Source organism: Gymnodraco acuticeps, unplaced genomic scaffold (assembly GCF_902827175.1).
Source record: "Gymnodraco acuticeps unplaced genomic scaffold, fGymAcu1.1, whole genome shotgun sequence".
In the NCBI taxonomy this organism is placed as follows: domain Eukaryota; kingdom Metazoa; phylum Chordata; class Actinopteri; order Perciformes; family Bathydraconidae; genus Gymnodraco; species Gymnodraco acuticeps.
In genome coordinates, this window is record NW_022991515.1 from 1 (window position 1) to 21,300 (window position 21,300).

The 21,300-nt window shown below is 45.5% G+C and overlaps 2 protein-coding genes across 2 annotated transcripts in view; one reads left to right on the top strand and one right to left on the bottom strand.

The window, feature by feature from the left end:
* The first annotated feature begins 9,351 nt into the window (after positions 1 to 9,351).
* The window catches only part of LOC117533361 (stonustoxin subunit beta-like), a 42,771-nt gene continuing 30,822 nt past the window's right edge, over positions 9,352 to 21,300 (top strand). Inside the window, 1 exon segment of the mRNA XM_034197057.1 lies at positions 9,352 to 9,648. The gene's annotated coding sequence lies outside the window, so the exon portion shown is untranslated.
* LOC117533364 (glutamate receptor ionotropic, delta-1-like) overlaps positions 19,527 to 21,300 on the bottom strand; it is a 99,140-nt gene continuing 97,366 nt past the window's right edge. The window contains exon 2 of the mRNA XM_034197059.1: positions 19,527 to 20,365. Coding sequence (XP_034052950.1) covers positions 20,085 to 20,365 — 281 coding nt within the window. The 3' untranslated portion in view covers positions 19,527 to 20,084. The remainder of the gene's footprint in view (positions 20,366 to 21,300) is intronic.

The following is a 21,300-nucleotide window of genomic DNA, read 5'->3' on the forward strand; positions in this document are numbered from 1 at the left end:
GACCTGGAACTCAAAGGATAGGACCTGAAACTCAAAGGATAGGACCTGGAACTCAAAGGATAGGACCTGAAACTCAAAGGATAGGACCTGAAACTCAAAGGATAGGACCTGAAACTCAAAGGATAGGACCTGGAACTCAAAGGATATGACCTGGAACTCAAAGGATAGGACCTGAAACTCAAAGGATAGGACCTGAAACTCAAAGGATAGGACCTGGAACTCAAAGGATAGGACGGATAAGACCTGGAACTCAAATGATAGGACCTGAAACTCAAAGGATAGGACCTGAAGCTCAAAGGATAGGACCTGAAACTCAAAAGATAGGACGTGAAACTCAAAGGATAGGACCTGGAACTCAAAGGATATGACCTGGAACTCAAAGGATAGGACCTGAAGCTCAAAGGATAGGACCTGAAACTCAAAGATAGGACGTGAAACTCAAAGGATAGGACCTGGAACTCAAAGGATAGGACCTGGAACTCAAAGGATAGGACCTGAAGCTCAAAGGATAGGACGTGAAACTCAAAGGATAGGACCTGAAGCTCAAAGGATAGGACCTGAAGCTCAAAGGATAGGACCTGAAACTCAAAGGATAGGACCTGAAGCACAAAGGATAGGACCTGAAGCTCAAAGGATAGGACCTGAAGCTCAAAGGATAGGACCTGAAGCTCAAAGGATAGGACCTGAAGCTCAAAGGATAGGACCTGAAGCTCAAAGGATAGGACCTGAAGCTCAAAGGATAGAGCCTGAAGCTCAAATGATAGGACCTGAAGCTCAAAGGATAGGACCTGAAGCTCAAAGGATAGGACGTGAAACTCAAAGGATAGGACCTGAAGCTCAAAGGATAGGACCTGAAGCTCAAAGGATAGGGCCTGAAGCTCAAAGGATAGGACCTGGAGCTCAAAGGATAGGACCTGGAACTCAAAGGATAGGACCTGAAGCTCAAAGGATAGGACCTGAAGCTCAAAGGATAGGACCTGAAGCACAAAGGATAGGACCTGAAGCTCAAAGGATAGGACCTGAAGCTCAAAGGATAGGACCTGAAGCTCAAAGGATAGGACCTGAAGCACAAAGGATAGGACCTGAAGCTCAAAGGATAGGACCTGAAGCTCAAAGGATAGGACCTGAAGCTAAAAGGATAGGACCTGAAGCTCAAAGGATAGGACCTGAAGCTCAAAGGATAGGACCTGAAGCTCAAAGGATAGGACCTGAAGCTCAAAGGATAGAGCCTGAAGCTCAAATGATAGGACCTGAAGCTCAAAGGATAGGACCTGAAGCTCAAAGGATAGGACCTGAAGCTCAAAGGATAGGACGTGAAACTCAAAGGATAGGACCTGAAGCTCAAAGGATAGGACCTGAAGCTCAAAGGATAGGACCTGAAGCTCAAAGGATAGGACCTGAAGCTCAAGGATAGACCTGAAGCTCAAAGGATAGGCCTGAAGCTCAAAGGATAGGACCTGGAAGCTCAAAGGATAGGACCGGAACATCAAAGGATAGGACCTGAAGCTCAAAGGATAGGACCCTGAAGCTCAAAGGATAGGACCTGAAAGCATCAAAGGATAGGACCTGAAGCTCAAAGGATAGGACCTGAAGCTCAAAGGATAGGACCTGAAGCTCAAAGGATAGGACCTGAAGCACAAAGGATAGGACCTGAAGCTCAAAGGATAGGACCTGAAGCTCAAAGGATAGGACCTGAAGCTAAAAGGATAGGACCTGAAGCTCAAAGGATAGGACCTGAAGCTCAAAGGATAGGACCTGAAGCTCAAAGGATAGGGCCTGAAGCTCAAAGGATAGGACCTGAAGCTCAAAGGATATTTGTAGTCTGTTATATATTATGGTCATTATTCCAGCTCCCCTCTCCTCTCTTATCCACTCTGCAGTCTCATTGATATCCTGAAGCTTCATTTACACACATTTTAAAAGGTGTTTTTGTACTCCACTTCCTGATGAGGGATTGTATTTCTATATATGGTTATCTTATTCTCTGATGCTCTAGTATGTAAAGCCGGCCAGTATTTCCTCACCAATCATCCCCCTCAGGTCACAGAATGACCTCTGATGTCGTTAGAAGTCACATTCATACGAGAGACAACTCGTAATTATCTTCTTTTTTCATTCTCGGACATTGTATGATCTTTTACGCTCACTCCTGCCCCGAGTGACCATTACTGTGTGACCCCCCGCTGTGTGAGACGGGTCACTTCCTGTTTCTGCAAGAGCTGGGGATTTCATTTCCGATGAGGGGACATATCGAACGTCTGGATTATAAAAAAAAGCTCACCTTGAAGCGACAGAAGGACGCGAAGAAAAACCAAGAAGCAGCGACGGCATTTATGAGATAAAAACCAGATGCTTTGAGAACGTGGGAATCCTCAAACACACACACACACACACACACACACACACACACACACACACACACACACCACACACACACACACACACACACCACACACACACACACACACACACACACACAGCCGCAGGTTATTAATGATTAGCTGCAGTTACTCTGGCCTTTGTTGTGGCTGCATATTTACACAAACAACACAAACACTTTTAACACCAGTTATTGTAGCTCACTGGGTCAACAGTGCATTAACACACAGAGAGATAAATGGCCCCCAGGCGAGAGTGTGTGTGTGTGTGTGTGTGTGTGTGTGTGTGTGTGGGGGGGGGGGGGGGATGTGTGGGTGTTTGCTCAAGGGCACCACGACAGGGCCCAGGAGGTGAACTGGGACCTCTCCATGTAGCAGTCCACACTCAGGTCTGCTCAGGGACTTGAACCGGCGACCCTACGGCTCACAGGCCCCTACTGACTGAGCCACTGCCGGACAGTTAACGCGCTATACCTCCAGAGGAAAGCCCCACAGAGACTACAGTCCTGACGGACGTACTGCATGTTCAAACCGCAGTTGCATTTTGCAGAAAGAGAAATACTAAACATGAAAATGACATCCAGAGAAATTAGGATTTAAATCACAGCTGAGAAGAAACTTTAAAAATAACAGTGCTGTGTGTTTCACTCTCGAGTAACAAGATCGATGGAATATCACAGAGCAGAAAGAGTGTGTGTGTGTGTGTGTGTGTGTGTGTGTGTGTGTGTGTGTGTGTGTGTGTGTGTGTGTGTGTGTGTGTTATTCAGACAGACAGAGATGGATGTGTGAAGCTCTCCGTCTGACAAATGTGAAGAAAACAACAGAAAGGAAAACAATAAGAGAGGAAGACAGGGGGACATCTTCCAGAGGGTCTTGTTATATAGAGACTGTGTGTGTGTGTGTGTGTGTGTGCGTGTGTGTGTGTGTGGTGTGTGTGTGTGTGTGTGTGTGTGCGTGTGTGTGTGTGTGTGTGTGTGTGTGTGTGTGTGTGTATCTCTCAGTAGGTTCCTCTCAAAGGCAGATAGCCATACATCTTATCTGACATGCAGGGAATCTCTGCAGAAATGATTATTGCCTCTTTCTAACAGAGTTTCAGAATAAGACCTTTGAGCCCTGTTTCCCTGAGAGAGAGGGATTTTCAGAATAAGAGCGTGCTGCAGGTCTCTCTAATCTTCTCTTTGAGGATCTGACCTCCAATCAGCTCTAATGCTCGTCGAGTGTCTCCACCTCCGCCCACCGACGGCAATTAACTGTGGGCCCAGCGTTTACACTAAGTGCTCCAATTACATCTGAGAGGGTGAGGTCTATTATTATGATCTGGATTCCTCTCTCCGAACCCTACTGTGTCACCTGATCTCTGTCCAATCAGAGGAGAGGGAACGACACAAAGAGAAAGGAGGAAATATAAAAACAGTATGAAGTTTGTATGACGACTCATTTTAAAAATATAATTAAAGTTTTAATTTCTAAGAAATGCAAGCAGCAGAAAACAGACTTCAAAATAAAACTGACCTGATTTTCAAAATAAAAGAGACCACAAACTGACTTCAACATAAAAGTGAACAAGAACTGACTTCAAAATAAAATAAACCAACAACTACTAAAATAAATGTTGAGCTGAAGTTCAACGGGGCGCCTTTAGTGGTTTCATTCACTAAATTAAGAAGAGTTAATAATGCTAAATAATGACCAGCAGCCATTAGTTTCAGCTCTGATTGAGTCGATCTGAAAGGGAAGTCATGTTTTAATAACGTTACTCATCGATGCTGACATTTAAAATAAATTAAACTTAATGTTTTCTTGTCGTATTTGTCGTTTGATTTTTACTCTTTCCTCTCATGTTTCTCTGTTTCCTGTCGATGATAAGAGTCTCTCCCCCTTCCTCCCCCCTGTCTCCTCCTTCCTCCCTCCTGTCTCCCTCCTCCCTCCCCCCTTCCTCCCTCCTGCTTCATTAGAGATGCCGTCCTTGTCTCCCTCACGGGAGACACATCCTGGTGATTAACAACGATTAGGACACAGGGCGAGAGACAGGAAGACTTTAAAGAGTTTAATCCCAATGAGTTCCCACCAGATGGGTTTCATATTGTGAATCTGAAGCTGTACTTTACAGACTGTCTTCGAACGTTACGCTAACTGTAGAGGTCACACGAAGAGTAGGAAAGAAAATAAGTACGTGGGGGAGTACGTGAGGACGGAAAGAATGAAGGAGGAAAGGAAGGAGGAAAGTATATAAAATAAAAAGTAAAGAAGACAGAATTGTGATTTGGAGATGAGAAGGAAGGAGGGACTAAAGCAGGGAGTAGAAAGTAAGGTAAGATACAAGGGAAGGAGATAAGAAGGATACAAGGGAAGGAAGGAAGTACATAAGTAAGTAGGTAAATCAGAAAGGAAGGAAGGACATCAGTAATTATATAAGGAAGTATAAGTATCACAAGTAAGTAAGTAATGATTGAAGGACGGAAGGACATTAGTAATTATAGAAGGAAGTATATAAGTAGGTAGGCAAGTAAGTACGGAAGGAAGGAAGAAAGGAAGGAAGGAATGAAGGATGGAAGTGAGTGGGTATATAATGAAGTATATAAGTAAGTAAGTAATGATGGAAGGAAGGAAATAAGGAGGAAAGGACACAAAGAAAGGGAGAGGAGACATATTTGTTGAAAGGAAAGAAGAAAAGTGGAGGAGATAAGAAGGAAGGAACCAAGGTGTGAAAGACCAATTAGGGAAGTGAGGAGGCAGAAATCTCACTCAGCTAAAGGTGTGAAGAACCTGCTACTGTGTGTGTGTGTGTGTGTGTGTGTGTGTGTGTGTGTGTGTTGTATGTGTGTGTATGTGTGTGTGTGTGTGTGTGTGTGTGTGTGTGTGTGTGTCTTTGTCATTGTCTTGACGCTGACACATTCATTAGCAGCGGGACATGACAGTGTGTGGGAGGGTGAGATCGAGCTGAATGGAAGTTGCTCTTTCAAAAATGTCATGGAGATGTTAACAAATAAACACTCTTTAAAGTAGAGACAGTATACTGATAAACACCTGAACATCAGCAGGAGAGGACTCTTTAAAGTAGAGACACTACATACTGATAAACACCTGAACATCAGCAGGAGAGGACTCTTTAAAGTAGAGACACTACATACTGATATACACCTGAACATCAGCAGGAGAGGACTCTTTAAAGTAGAGACACTACATACTGATATACACCTGAACATCAGCAGGAGAGGACTCTTTAAAGTAGAGACACTACATACTGATATACACCTGAACATCAGCAGGAGAGGACTCTTTAAAGTAGAGACACTACATACTGATATACACCTGAACATCAGCAGGAGAGGACTCTTTAAAGTAGAGACACTACATACTGATATACACCTGAACATCAGCAGGAGAGGACTCTTTAAAGTAGAGACACTACATACTGATATACACCTGAACATCAGCAGGAGAGGACTCTTTAAAGTAGAGACACTATATAATGATATGCACCTGAACATCAGAAGGAGAGGACTCTTTAAAGTAGAGACACTACATACTGATATACACCTGAACATCAGCAGGAGAGGACTCTTTAAAGTAGAGACACTACATACTGATATACACCTGAACATCAGCAGGAGAGGACTCTTTAAAGTAGAGACACTACATACTGATATGCACCTGAACATCAGCAGGAGAGGACTCTTTAAAGTAGAGACACTACATACTGATATACACCTGAACATCAGAGGAGAGGACTCTTTAAAGTAGAGACACTACATACTGATATACACCTGAACATCAGCAGGAGAGGACTCTTTAAAGTAGAGACACTACATACTGATATACACCTGAACATCAGCAGGAGAGGACTCTTTAAAGTAGAGACACTACATACTGATATACACCTGAGCATCAGCAGGAGAGGACTCTTTAAAGTAGAGACACTACATACTGATATACACCTGGACATCAGCAGGAGAGGACTCTTTAAAGTAGAGACACTACATACTGATATACACCTGAACATCAGCAGGAGAGGACTCTTTAAAGTAGAGACACTACATACTGATATACACCTGAACATCAGCAGGAGAGGACTCTTTAAAGTAGATACACTACATACTGATATACACCTGAACATCAGCAGGAGAGGACTCTTTAAAGTAGAGACACTACATACTGATATACACCTGAACATCAGCAGGAGAGGACTCTTTAAAGTAGAGACACTACATACTGATATACACCTGAGCATCAGCAGGAGAGGACTCTTTAAAGTAGAGACACTACATACTGATATACACCTGAACATCAGCAGGAGAGGACTCTTAAAGTAGAGACACTACATACTGATATACACCTGAACATCAGCAGGAGAGGACTCTTTAAAGTAGAGACACTATATAATGATATGCACCTGAACATCAGAAGGAGAGGACTCTTTAAAGTAGAGACACTACATACTGATATACACCTGAACATCAGCAGGAGAGGACTCTTTAAAGTAGAGACACTACATACTGATATACACCTGAACATCAGCAGGAGAGGACTCTTTAAAGTAGAGACACTACATACTGATATGCACCTGAACATCAGCAGGAGAGGACTCTTTAAAGTAGAGACACTACATACTGATATACACCTGAACATCAGAGGAGAGGACTCTTTAAAGTAGAGACACTACATACTGATATACACCTGAACATCAGCAGGAGAGGACTCTTTAAAGTAGAGACACTACATACTGATATACACCTGAACATCAGCAGGAGAGGACTCTTTAAAGTAGAGACACTACATACTGATATACACCTGAGCATCAGCAGGAGAGGACTCTTTAAAGTAGAGACACTACATACTGATATACACCTGGACATCAGCAGGAGAGGACTCTTTAAAGTAGAGACACTACATACTGATATACACCTGAACATCAGCAGGAGAGGACTCTTTAAAGTAGAGACACTACATACTGATATACACCTGAACATCAGCAGGAGAGGACTCTTTAAAGTAGATACACTACATACTGATATACACCTGAACATCAGCAGGAGAGGACTCTTTAAAGTAGAGACACTACATACTGATATACACCTGAACATCAGCAGGAGAGGACTCTTTAAAGTAGAGACACTACATACTGATATACACCTGAGCATCAGCAGGAGAGGACTCTTTAAAGTAGAGACACTACATACTGATATACACCTGAACATCAGCAGGAGAGGACTCTTTAAAGTAGAGACACTACATACTGATATACACCTGAACATCAGCAGGAGAGGACTCTTTAAAGTAGAGACACTACATACTGATATACACCTGAACATCAGCAGGAGAGGACTCTTTAAAGTAGAGACACTACATACTGATATACACCTGAACATCAGCAGGAGAGGACTCTTTAAAGTAGAGACACTACATACTGATATACACCTGAACATCAGCAGGAGAGGACTCTTTAAAGTAGAGACACTACATACTGATATACACCTGAACATCATCAGGAGAGGACTCTTTAAAGTAGAGACACTACATACTGATATACACCTGAACATCAGCAGGAGAGGACTCTTTAAAGTAGAGACACTACATACTGATATACACCTGAACATCAGCAGGAGAGGACTCTTTAAAGCGGTTAGGGTTAGGCATCAAAAGTACTTAGTTTATTGAGCTATAGAAAAACACTGTCTGTTCTCAGAAGTCAGATGAAGAGAGAGAGCCACAGTAATACTTAAAGCTGCTGCCATGGAAACATAGCTCACACACACACACACACACACACACACACACACACACACACACACACACACACACACACACACACACACACACACACACACACACACACACACACACCACACACACACACACACACACACACACACACACACACACACACACACACACACACACACACACACACACACACACACACACACACACACACACACACACACACACACACACACACACACACACACACACACACACACACACACACACACACACACACACACACACACACTTCTGACAGGTAGATATGTGTTAGAGAGAAACTCAGGATGTCAATATGAATGAGGTTAGTGTGTGTGTGTGTGTGTGTGTCTGGAACAGCAGTGGTTGAGTTATACACACTATAACACTGGAGCTAAATAAGTAAAAAAAAACACACACACACACACAGAAATAACATTGTTGACTATAGGAACCTGGGTGTAAATAGAATCTGCCATACATCTAGTATCTGTAATTTACTTTTGCACAGCTGTATTTCTTCATCTCCCATGCCTCAGGATAATGTGTGTTGCATGATTAGAAGAGCCTGTTTTCATTTTGGATTTTTATTAATAAAAACTGCGCCTTTTCTATTTTATATAAATAAATAGTAAACAAAGCCTTTAAATCTTGACTCAATGTCTCTTGTTCCCCTCGATGGCTGCATAGCTGTCCGTTTATGTTTTGTTGTGAATGCTCTCTGAACTGTGAGCTCTCACTTAATCCCTTTCAAGTCTGCAAAACAAACACACCTTTCTGGTATATGCACAACACACAACACACAACACACACGCTCCTCTGAAAGTCAGCGGTTGAGTTACCACGGGAACACGCAGCGCTGCAGGGTCACTTTGCCTTCGCAGTTTGTCCCTCTGGGCTTCCTGTAGACACGCATGGAAACACAAACACACGTCGGCGGCTAACGCTAGCAGGCAGAGAGGGCAAAAGTACAAACAAGTAGAAGTACAGATACTCGTGTTTAAAAATACTCTGGTGAAAGTAGAAGTACTGACTAAACTTCTTTACTCAAGTCAAAGTAAAGAACTTTGAAGTGTACTTCAGTAAAAAGTACGCATAACTAGCAGCTGTTCTATTTCATCCTTACTGACCGCCAGAGGCGGTGCTTTAGCACTGGATATCTTCTGTCTCGCGCATGCGTAGGTCGAATATTTATATCAACAAAGTCACGTGTGACCTCGTATGACCCCGGAAGGCATAAGTTCCGGTGTTGTCAACGAGTTCAGTCCTTTTTCATCTTCTCGCTGCGCAGGTTACTACTTTTTGAGTAGAAGCCAAGCTAGCTCATTGAAAATTAAGATTCTAGCTCATCGCTACCTGTAGCCTTGTGATCGTCTCGATCGGAGCTGCGGGCTAGGAAAACGCTCGCCCTCCAAAGGCTGCGACGAGCTAGCTGTCCACTCTCCCAAGGGAGGGGACCACGGTGTTCACCGCTCGGACCCTAGGAGCTCCGGACCGGTAAAGAGCGGACACTCCTGCACGTCAGCCGGTGAGATCGCTACCATTGATCGCTGATTGTGCTATCTATTCTCAAGCTAATGAGATAACTGTGTACAAGTTAGCCGGGGGCTGTCGCTAATGTGTTACTGCGCTAGTGAAGGGAGCGTCTCCGCCCCCCTCTCACTACATACATTTGGTTCCTTGCCTGTTCTATCGTCCAGTTAGCTGAGTGTTTTCGTTCAAGCTAACTTACGGCGCTAGTGAAGGGAGCGTCTCCGCCCCCCTCTCACTACATACATTTGGTTCCTTGCCTGTTCTATCGTCCAGTTAGCTGAGTGTTTTCGTTCAAGCTAACTTACGGCGCTAGTGAAGGGAGCGTCTCCGCCCCCCTCTCACTACATACATTTGGTTCCTTGCCTATTATATTGTCCAGTTAGCTGAGTGTTTTCGTTCAAGCGAACCGTTACGGCTCTAGTGAGGAGAGTGTCTTCGCTCCCCTCTCACAGCTCACAATTAGTTCCTGTGCTATCCCCAGTTAGCAGAGTGCTCTCGCTCAAAGCTAACTTGCTACAGCGCTAGTGAGGAGAGTGTCTCCGCTCCCCTCTCACAGCTCACAATTAGTTCCTGTTCTATCCCCAGTTAGCTGAGTGCTCTCGCTCAAAGCTAACTTGCTACAGCGCTAGTGAGGAGAGTGTCTCCGCTCCCCTCTCACAGCTCACAATTAGTTCCTGTTCTATCCCCAGTTAGCTGAGTGCTCTCGCTCAAAGCTAACTTGCTACAGCGCTAGTGAGGAGAGTGTCTTCGCTCCCCTCTCACGGCGCACAATTGATTATTTTATTTAATCGTTTATTTGACAGGGACATGCACTGTAATGAACACGTAAGACATTTAAATATGTCAAGCGTAACAGTGCCAGATTTAGCTTTGAGCTACTTTCCATTCCCTCACATAAAACATTTAAGGAAATTACATTTTACAAACATGGTAAAAAACAAAATACATGATATGCAAGGAGTGGCAACGACATATAAAGTGCATCCATCCTCCAGTTAACTGAGTGCTCTCGCTCAAAGTTAACTTGCTACAGCGCTAGTGAAGAGAGTGTTTCCGCTCTCCTCTCCCTGCACACAATTAGTTCCTGTTCCACCCTCCAGTTAACTGAGTGCTCTCGCTCAAAGTTAAGGTGACCTATCATGCAAAATATACTTTTGTACGTCTTTTATACATGAATATGTGTCCCGGTGTTCCAGGGAACTCACCAAGTGTCAGAAAACACAACCCTCTCTCTTTTCCTCCATACCCAAATCCCTTAAAAAGGGGCTGCAACGGATCTGATACAGACTGATCCAGATTTGAACACTTATATGACGTCACAGAAGTGGTGCTACGGCTATTGGGCCAACTCCACCAATCAGGAGGAGACAGCCACGGTCATTGCCGTTTGAAAGCGCTGGAGACGCTGTAGTACATATGCCAGGCCTGTAGATGGTGCTGTTCTCACAGAATCGCCCATCAGCATGATCTGTTTGGTATTTTGAAAAATAAAAAGTATAAATATGCCTTATATAGGTATGGTCCTACACTATATTATTCAAATATAGCATGATGGGTCCACTTTAACTTGCTACAGCGCTAGTGAAGAGAGTGTTTCCGCTCCCCTCTCCCTGCTCACAGTTGGTTCCTGTTCCATCCTCCAGTTAACTGAGTGCTGTCGCTCAAAGTTAACTTGCTTCAGCGCTAGTGAAGAGAGTGTTTCCGCTCCCCTCTCACTGCACACAGTTGGTTTAATGCCCGTTCCATCCTTCAGTTAGCAGAGTGCTCTCGCTTAGGCTAACATGCTACGGCGCTAGTGGAGAGAGTATTCTCGCTCTCCTCTCACGGCATAAAACCATTAACTGACTTCATTGTTCTCACCCCAGTTAGCAGAGTGCTCACGCTCAAGCTAACTACTATTGTGCTCACTCCCCTCCACTGCATATTTGTTTTCTGGCCCAGTTATTTACAGTCAGCCGAGTGCTCTAGCTATCGCTAGGTCTAACGGCTCTAACACCTGTATGGCTCCTCTTTAACCAGAGGATGGCCATGACCTTTGCCCCTCTTGTCTTGGCCTCGAGCATCTGAGGGAGGGCCTTTCGGAGGACCCGTGCATGAACTGCACCATCATGCCTCGTGCGGTAGGAGCTGCTAGACTCGCCGAGGTTGAACTACTGACTGAGGCTGGCCTTCCCCCTGCACAGTCGACTCTGCACAGCCCACCTACCCATCCTAGGCGTTGGACCGCAGAGGCTGCGGGTGCCCCGCCCAAGAAGAGGACTAAGCCTGATAGGCTGTCCTCCAGGGTGGACTACTGAGCTTGCCCAGATGAAGTCACTCCTCTTGGCTCTCCATTCTGGTGCCCGTGCAGAGCACGCCGCTGCCCACCCGTGGCTGAGCTGGTTCTAGAGGACGATGTGTTCTCGATGGCAGCTTTGGCCACTCAATTTGATGAGTATGACGGTGAGAGCCCATCCCATGCTTCTGGGCCTGGCTCCTGAACCTCAGCTCATGGTCCCTTGGAGGAGGCAGATGACGGCTCCATGGCACTGGCTCACCAGCAGCTGGATGCGCAGCAGCCCGAAACAGCGTCTGCCAGTGTGTTCTTTAGGCGCACTCTTCGCAACCTTTACTGTTCCTCCCTCTTGTGAGTATCTGAGGGAGTTACATGCATGCTGGAGGACACTAAGGCTCTTTACAGTCTTGCGTCCGATGGCCGAGCCCTGGCAGCCATGCAGGATGCGGCAAGAGTTGGCCTTGACCACACGCCGGCTGTTGAGCCTACCATTGCTTCCCTCATAGTTTCCCCTGACGAAGCTCTGAGGTCGGAGACCAGGTGCCCTCGACTCCAATGTCGGGTCACTGATGACCTGCTCACTAAGGCTTACGATGCAGCGGAGCGCATGGGCCGTATAGGCAATTCCCTCTCTCACCTCATGCTCGCCCTCTCAGCTTCCCCGCAGCAGGATGCTCTTAGCGCTTCCTCTACCAGCCTCAGTGATGCCTCCTTACAGGCGTTCGCTCTGATGTCTAGAGAGCTTGGGCGCCTGATGTCTACTCTCGTCCAGACTCGTCGCTAGGTTTGGCTGACACAGTCACCCTTATCAGAGACATGTAGGACTCTCCGTCCACCGGCTCACCCCGGTGCCCGCCATGGGACTCAGCGCCCCACGAGGGGGCTGACCTGCTACGGTCCTGTTAACTCACCCCCAAGGCAGCCTCGGTATCCGGTGCCTAACCATCGCCCCCCCAGAGCCAGAGGCCGGGGGGCAAGGTACTGAGGGTCTGGGGCCGGCTGTTGGTTATCTCTCCCAGCAGCAGCTCAACTACCGGGTAGCTCAAGCTTCAGACCCCTGGGTGGTTTCCACCTAACCCATGGGTACAAGCTTCAGTTCCGATGCTGGCCCCCAGTCTTCAGCCGGGTCAAGATGACCACCATAAGCGACCTGGCAAAATAAATCGCCCTAAACCAGGAGCTGTCAGTCCTTGCCAAGGGTGCAATCGAGCCTGTGGACCCCATCTCACAGCCCCCGGCTTCTACTCGACCTACTTCCTGGTATGGAAGAAAGGCGGTGGACTTCGCCTAATCCTCAATCTGAGGGAACTCAACAAGTTCCTAAAGATTTTACCTTTCCATGTGCTGAGCACAGCGGACGTTCTTTGTACCGTGGCCAGGGGGAATGGTTCACGTCCGTCGACTTGAAGGACGCTTATTTTCATGTGCGTATTTTGCCTCATCACAGGCAGTTTATTCGCTTTGCCTTCAGAGGCCGTCATTTCCAGTTCAGGGTGTTCCATTCGGACTCTCCCTCTCCTTAGACGACTGGTTAATCTGTGCACCATCCCGGTTACAGACGATCCAGGACACGGCTCTCCTTCTCTCTCATGTCGCCCGGCTAGGCCTCATGGTGAACATGGAGAACAGTTGTCTGAACCCCTCTCAGAGCCTAACCTTCATGGGGGTGGCTCTGGACACAGTCACTCAACCAGCTAAATCAGTGTTCTCGCCCCCACTCCTGGTAGACGTGATGCTTTATTCTAGCAGCAGCCGACTGGATAGGCTGTCCTGTTGAAACTTCTTTTTTTTCCAGCTAGGTGAAGGCAGTGCTCTCGCTCCCTCTGCTGGTAACATGGGTGTAGTTACATCCCTTTTGTGTTCGGCGAGTAGGCTCTACTCTTTCCGTTCAGCAGGTAGCTGGTGAAGGCTGTGTTCTCGCACCCCGCTCCCGCCTACGCTGCATCTGGCATTCGTTATTAACTCAACCAGTGAGCGCGGTGTTCTCGCCCCCGCTCCTGGTAGACGCGCTGCTTCATTCTAGTAGCAGCTGCCTGGCTAAACTGCCCTGTTAAATTTCCTTATCTAATCCACCTAGGTGAATGCAGTGCTCGCTCCCGCTCTCTCTGCTGGTAACGTGGTGTAGGACATTTACATCCCTATCTGTGTTCGGCGTGTAGGAGCATTGCTCTAGTCTTTACGTTCAGCAGGTAGCTAGTGGAGGCTGTGTTCTTGCACCCTCTCCCGGTTACGCTGCATCTGGAATTCGTTATCAACTCAACCAGTGAAGGCAGTGTTCTCGCCCCCGCTCCTGGTAGGCGTGTTGCTTGATTCTAGCAGGAGCCGCCTGGCTGTCCTGTTAAACTTCCTTGTTTAACCCAGCGAGGTGCGGGCCTGTCCATCTGCTGCACAGACTCTGCTGTGGGACGCCTTGGCGTCGCCCCAACAGGAAGGACCTCTTGTCTCAGTTGGAGGGTCGGATGTGGCACCCCGACCCCAGCTGTGGGTCTGGCCACTGGAGGGGCCCGACCCACTGCTGAGCGACTGCATAGAGTCTGTCAGGAAGACTATTCTCAAATGCCTGAGTTCCTGCAGTCCCTCCTGGACGATGACCAGTGTCCCACTACCGTCAGGGTGTATTTGGCTGCTATATCAGCTCAACACACAAGGGCTGACAACAGCACAGTGGGAGCCATAGGTTGGTATCCCTCTTTTTAAGGGGGAGCTCTGAGGCTTCGCCCCCCCCCCCGAATATCCCAAGGGCCCCTACATGGGACCTGCCCTTGGTGCTGGATGCCCTATGCTTGCCTCCTGTTGAATCTTTGTTACAGGCAGAACTGGAGTGGCTCTCATCTAAGACTGCTTTCCTTCTTGCCATCACCTCAGCAAAGAGTGTAAGCGAGCTTCAGGCCTTGTCCGTGAACAGCTCGTGTCTGAGGTGGAACTCAGATGGCTCAGGTGTCACCTTATGGCCGAACACAGCGTTCCTCCCTAAGGTGCAAGGACATAGTGCTGCGGCCACATGGGCATCCTAGAGCACATTCGCCAGATACTACAGGGTGAATGTTGCTGCCCCTCACCCGCTGGGTGTGGTCCTCCTGCAGAGTCAGCCTAGGCCATCCTTATAGCAGGGGGAGTATTCAGACTTCCTTGTGACTCTGTTGGTATAGGTCATCCAGTGCTAAAGCACCGCCTCTTGCGGTCAGTAAGGATGAAATAGAACGATAGTTACGTATTTAACTACGGTTCTATGAATACTGGATGACCGCCAGAGTTTCTTGGTCACTCGGAATCTCGTATTTCCGCGAGAAGATTCCATAGGACTGAACTCGTTGACAACACCGGAACTTATGCCTTCCGGGCAGTGGCGTTGCGCAATATTTCGGGGCTCCCCCGCAGGTCGGACCATGGGGCCCCGCCCCCTGCCCTAAATCAATAATAGAGTGACATGGGATAGACATCGCGGCCACTTTTTTAAATGTTTATTTTTTCAGGCATCTTTTGTAAACAGTAGGCCTATAGGTCAGTAGGAACTTTCTGTATAAAGATACATCTGATTTAAACAGTATAGGGTCAGTAGGAACTTTCTGTATAATATACATCTGATTTAAACAGTAAGGTCAGTAGGAACTGTATATTAATATACATCTGATTTAAACATCATTGACAAATTACAAACAAGTGGCTGTGTATTTTTTGTAACACGAAGGTATATTGTAGAACGTTATAGCCTATCATCATTGGAGTTCACACAACGGAACGGTTCACATATATATAACATTCTCTATAAAAGAAAAGTAGCCTACAAAAAACAAACAAATAAAACACATCCTATAGGCTACATAGAGGATGCAATCAGGAGCTGCTTGGTAGGCCTATTTATTTATAAGAGTTCGTCTCCTGGCATTCTTCTGCGCAAAGTCCTGTATGACAGTCTTTAAATCTATACTGCGCGCGCGTCGGCTCTCAATACTAAGGACTGCTAACCCAGACAGTCTCTCTTGCGACATTGTGCTCCTCAAATATGTCTTTATTAATTTAAGTTTTGAGAAAGATCTCTCAGCACTGGCAACAGTCACGGGTATAGTTAAAAACAATTTCAGTGCTGTGGCAATATCGGGGATACTTGGCAAAATGGACTGATTTTCAATGAGCAGGGTTTGTGCAAGGTCTTTGATTGTTCCACGCTCAATTTTCTTTATAGTAGGCCTAAGAGCATTACGGAGGGACAGGATCTGGAAAGGAAACTCTGCTGACAGGTCGTCTTTATATATACTGGCCTGATAAAGCACTTGCGGACTCAGACAGATCCTTGTCTGTTGCGTGCAAAAGTTTGCGGGGAAGCAGAAAAGACAATCGCTGTGCAACTTCGCTCATTCCAACAAATCTAAGAGGATAGCCTACAGTGGGGGCGGGGCCCCCTAAGCTCCGGGGCCTCCGCTACGCCACTGCTTCCGGGGTCATACGAGGTCACACGTGACTTTGTTGATATAAATATTTGACCTACGAATGCGCGAGACGGAAGATATCCAGTGCTAAAGCACCGCCTCTGGCGGTCATCCAGTATTCATAGAACCGTAGTTACATACGTAACTATCGTTTTAAAGAGTACCTGACCTCCCTTTATATTAATAGAACAATAATGTCATTGTTAGCTAATGAATGTTTCCATGCTGAACAACGGCAACATGACAACGTTTCCATTGGTCCCTCTTCTTTAGAGAAGACCAGGAAATGATGGATACACGGATCGTGTTCAAATCAATAGGCACGCAATGACTCTAAAGAATAATGATCACGCATCAAACACACATTCAGACTAAAGGAACCAGCTGTTTGGAAAATGAGAGAAGTAGAAAGTACAGGTATTTGAGTTCCACATGTAAGAAGTAGAAAGTACAGGTATTTGTGTTCAACATGTGAGAAGTAGAAAGTACAGGTATTTGTGTTCAACATGTAAGAAGTAGAAAGTACAGGTATTTGTGTTCAACATGTAAGAAGTAGAAAGTACATGTATTTGTGTTCAACATGTAAGAAGTAGAAAGTACAGGTATTTGAGTTCAACATGTAAGAAGTAGAAAGTACAGGTATTTGAGTTCAACATGTAAGAAGTAGAAAGTACAGGTATTTGAGTTCAACATGTGAGAAGTAGAAAGTACAGGTACTTGAGTTCAACATGTGAGAAGTAGAAAGTACAGGTATTTGGGTTCAACATGTAAGAAGTAGAAAGTACAGGTATTTGAGTTCAACATGTAAGAAGTAGAAAGTACAGGTATTTGTGTTCAACATGTAAGAAGTAGAAAGTACAGGTATTTGTGTTCAACATGTAAGAAGTAGAAAGTACAGGTATTTGTGTTCAACATGTAAGAAGTAGAAAGTACAGGTATTTGTGTTCAACATGTAAGAAGTAGAAAGTACAGGTAATTGAGTTCAACATGTAAGAAGTAGAAAGTACAGGTATTTGAGTTCAACATGTAAGAAGTATAATTACAAAGTTGTGGAGTAAAGTACTGATACCAGAAAATGTACTTGAGTACAGTAACAAAGTATTTGTACTCCACTACTTCCCACCTCTGCTATCAGGAAGCCAAGATTGTAAGTAACTTATTCTCAAAATTGTGAAACGTAAACAAATAGAATGGAAATCAGTGTCATCCATAGAGAGCACTCAGGACGAAAAATGCTAATTAACATCGAGCAAAACCCAGCATAGCCTTGGAAAAGCTTCCGTGTGTGTGTGTGTGTGTGTGTGTGCGTGTGATCCATCTGTCATTCCAGGTGGCCACTCACACCTTGGCACACACGCACACGCACACACGGATCATCAATGTGTTAATGGACAGAAAGCCTGGACCATAGACTGTATATATAAATGGACGTAGGGTCCGTGACGTCACCCATAGGATTCTGCAGAGTTGCCGTGAAGCCCTTAGTAGGCGGAGTCGGCCACTAACGGCTCGACGGTGTCGTCAGAGTCTAACTCCCGCCTTCTCCAAATAAGGGCAAAGAGGCGGAGCTCAGGCGGAGCCGAGGCGGGACAGGGCGGGACCTGCTGCCAACGAGCGTGACGTTCGAGTCCTAGCTCAGGCTAAGAAGCTAAGCTAACATGCTCTCAGTATCAATCGAATGTAAACATGATTGATGAAAGTAGTAAATCGGTCAGATTTGACCCGAAGACAACAGGAGGGTTAATGCCATATTCACTTAGTAACGCATGAACAACTTTTACAAATATTTCTATATAGTCTGTGTTGGTAAATGTCATCTAGGTTGCACATTTCCTGCTGAAATACATGCATACCAAGTCACTGCGTGGCACTTTGGTTTTGATAAAACAGTGTAGTTCCACTATATAAACGTTACATTCATAATCAAACGAGACAATCTGCAAGATAATTAGCTATTTGGTATTATTCTTAATGCTTGTCATTCACACGTTAATAAAATAAAATAAGTACCGATACATAGCAGAATAATTGTGGCGGTGTTCAGCTTAATAAGCCTTGCTCAACATCATTTATTTAGCTAATACTACAGCGGGCTGCAGGCGAACCAAGTCCGCGTTACGATGCATTCCTTGATCTCCAGTTAGAACGCCGGACTCCGCCGCTGGCCGAAGCTAACGGAGCCCCAGGGTGCTAGCTACGGCCGCCGGGACGCGCTAGCGAGCTAGCACCCTGCAGCCCCGTTAGCTTCGGCGGCGTGGACTCCGGCAGCCCACCCCTTTTAACATTTGCTCCCGTTTAGCATTATGGGCGTCATAGCCATATAGTATAAAAGTCTTACCCAAGGCTGAATCATAAACTAAACTGTATATATGTATAAAGGGTTACGTCCTTAGCTGGCTAATAAGCTACATAACAGGCTAAGCTAACAAGCACACAAACACCTGCTAACGGGGTTAACATGTATAATATTATCATTTTACTCACCGAAAAAAGCTGAAAGTAGACTTCTTGGAAGTTCTGTTAGTACATTCAAGCGCACAGCACGACATTTTAATTATCTGGTATTTGTAACAATATTCCCTAACAGGCACGATCACCACGAACACGGCTAAAGGATCAAGTACAGTAACTACAACTAACTAACGTTGTAGCCTCTATGGTTGTAGCCTAGCAGATTGGACAAGTTGCTGTTAGCTGACAGTGAGGCACGTATCTGTCAATCAAAGTGACCACGCCCTAATGTATGCACAAACTTTAAGACCTAATATAAATATAAAGGGTCGCGTTAGAAAACAATTCACTCACAGATCCATAATCATGAAGGTGGAATCTAACTATATCGATAATAAAATGTATGGAGCCAGGGGTAGAAACATGTTTTTTTCTGCTGTAAAGTTGGGCATGTTAACATGGGGGTCTATGGAAATTGCTCCTTTCTGCAGCCATCGCCTATCGGCCAATATATGAACTGCAGTGTGTGGCACTTCCGTATTGGCTTCCCGGCTGTTCCCCACAGTTTGCCGCTTGGCCTGGACACACAGACAGATTTTGATGCTCACTCTGAATCTCTTCACACACATTTGTTTCTTTAACTCACTCTCTCTCACACACACACACACACGTTTGTTTTCCTACTGCATGTACACTCAATTCTTCCTTGTTTACTCAGGCTTGTTTTAACAGACTCACTTGTTCTCTTGTTCTCAGTCTGGTCTAACAAATTAAATCAAGTTCATTTTATAAACTGTCAATTACATTTGGTGCAAACTGTGTTTGCCATTTTTGTGTTGGCTTTCGACAAATCAAACAAGTTTAATCTTCAGTCAATCAATAACTCAATCAATCAATACATGTTCCCATTCTATGTACAGTCATTATTTCCATATGGACACTCACACATTTCCTTCACAAGGATCACTTGTTCCCTTTGAACTAAGTCACGTTTCTTCCATATATGCAAGTGCTCCCTTGATACACCTCCTTGTTTCCTTTGTACAGTTAGGAGAAGTAACTTACGGCGTACATTTTTACTTTCTTTATAGGCTCACGTGTCCCCTAACGTGCTCATACGTAATCGTACAACAACCAACCGGTCAATTCTTCAACCCATATATATCCATCTGTTCCCTTAACACACGTTTTGTCTTTTGCCATCACACACACACACACACACACACATCTCTTGATCCTTATGTGTGCATACATGCCATGTAGTACTTCATCAATACGTTAGTGAAACCACACACACACAAAAACACACACCCACACATACATACATGCACACCACACAGCGTGAGGACCGACCTGCTGGATGAAGGTGTGTGCTCCGTGGGGGCTCAGCAGCAGGATAGCTCTCCTCAGAGTGTCTCGGTATCTGTTCAGCTCCTCCGTCCTCATGGAGCTGAACAGGCTGCTGAACACCTGGCTGATGTTCCTGTCCACGCGCTGCAGAGCCACGTCCATGCCGCGCCGAGACGTCTGGTCCAGGAAGCCCTGCAGCCCGCGGATATCTGAGGAGGAGGAGAGGAAGAAGATATGTGACGAGGCAAAGGTGAAGGGACGAGCCATGTGGAGAAGCAGGACCGAAAGGAGCGAACATAAATCTTCAGGAAAGAATATTCTACCACAATTAATGCTAGAGGAGGTTGGACCAGAAAAGTTTCTTCTTGCCCCTTTTGAACATGGCTGAACATATCTGAGGATATCTAAGGAGGAGGAGAAGAAGATATGTGACGAGGCAAAGGTGTAGGGGTCAACTTTGGAGATGCAGCAAACAGAAATCATCAGGAAAGTATGTTCGAACCGCAGAGAAAGGCCAAGATCTGAACTATGCATTGAACTCAGAGGCTCTCTGCCAAGGCTCTCTCCTGAAACCTTTAGGAAAGAGTTCCCTGACACACTGGGGACACATATTTAGGTATAAAAGACATCAAAAAGTGAATTTTTCATGATAGGAGAACTTTAACTTTGAGTCCCAAGAGGCTGAGTTTGGCTTTATGCTGCGACGCGTTTTCAATGAGAAAGTCCATACTGAGGTTTGAAAGGTTGAAGATATCGTTTGTTTGAAGAAACAAAATCAAAAAGCCTTTTAACTTCTTAGGACCAAAACGGTCTACAGAAAACAGTTCAACACAAACCACACCCATGTGACGATTGCCGGAAGTGCTCAACAAATAAAAGTGACATTAACAAATAATAATAATAATACAAATAATAAACTCAGGCTAAGTAGCATTTTGGCTCCTACAAGTAGGGACAACATTCGGAGAAGCGGGACAGAAAGGAGCGAACAGAAATCATCAGGAAAGAATATTCTACCGCAGAAAAAGACCAATAAGAAAAACTCAGAGGCTCTTTGCTGAAACCTTTACGAAAGCAAAGGACAATTGTTTTAATCTCTTGGATCAGCTCCAAAATGTACAAGGTCTTATTTTTGCAAGTGTTC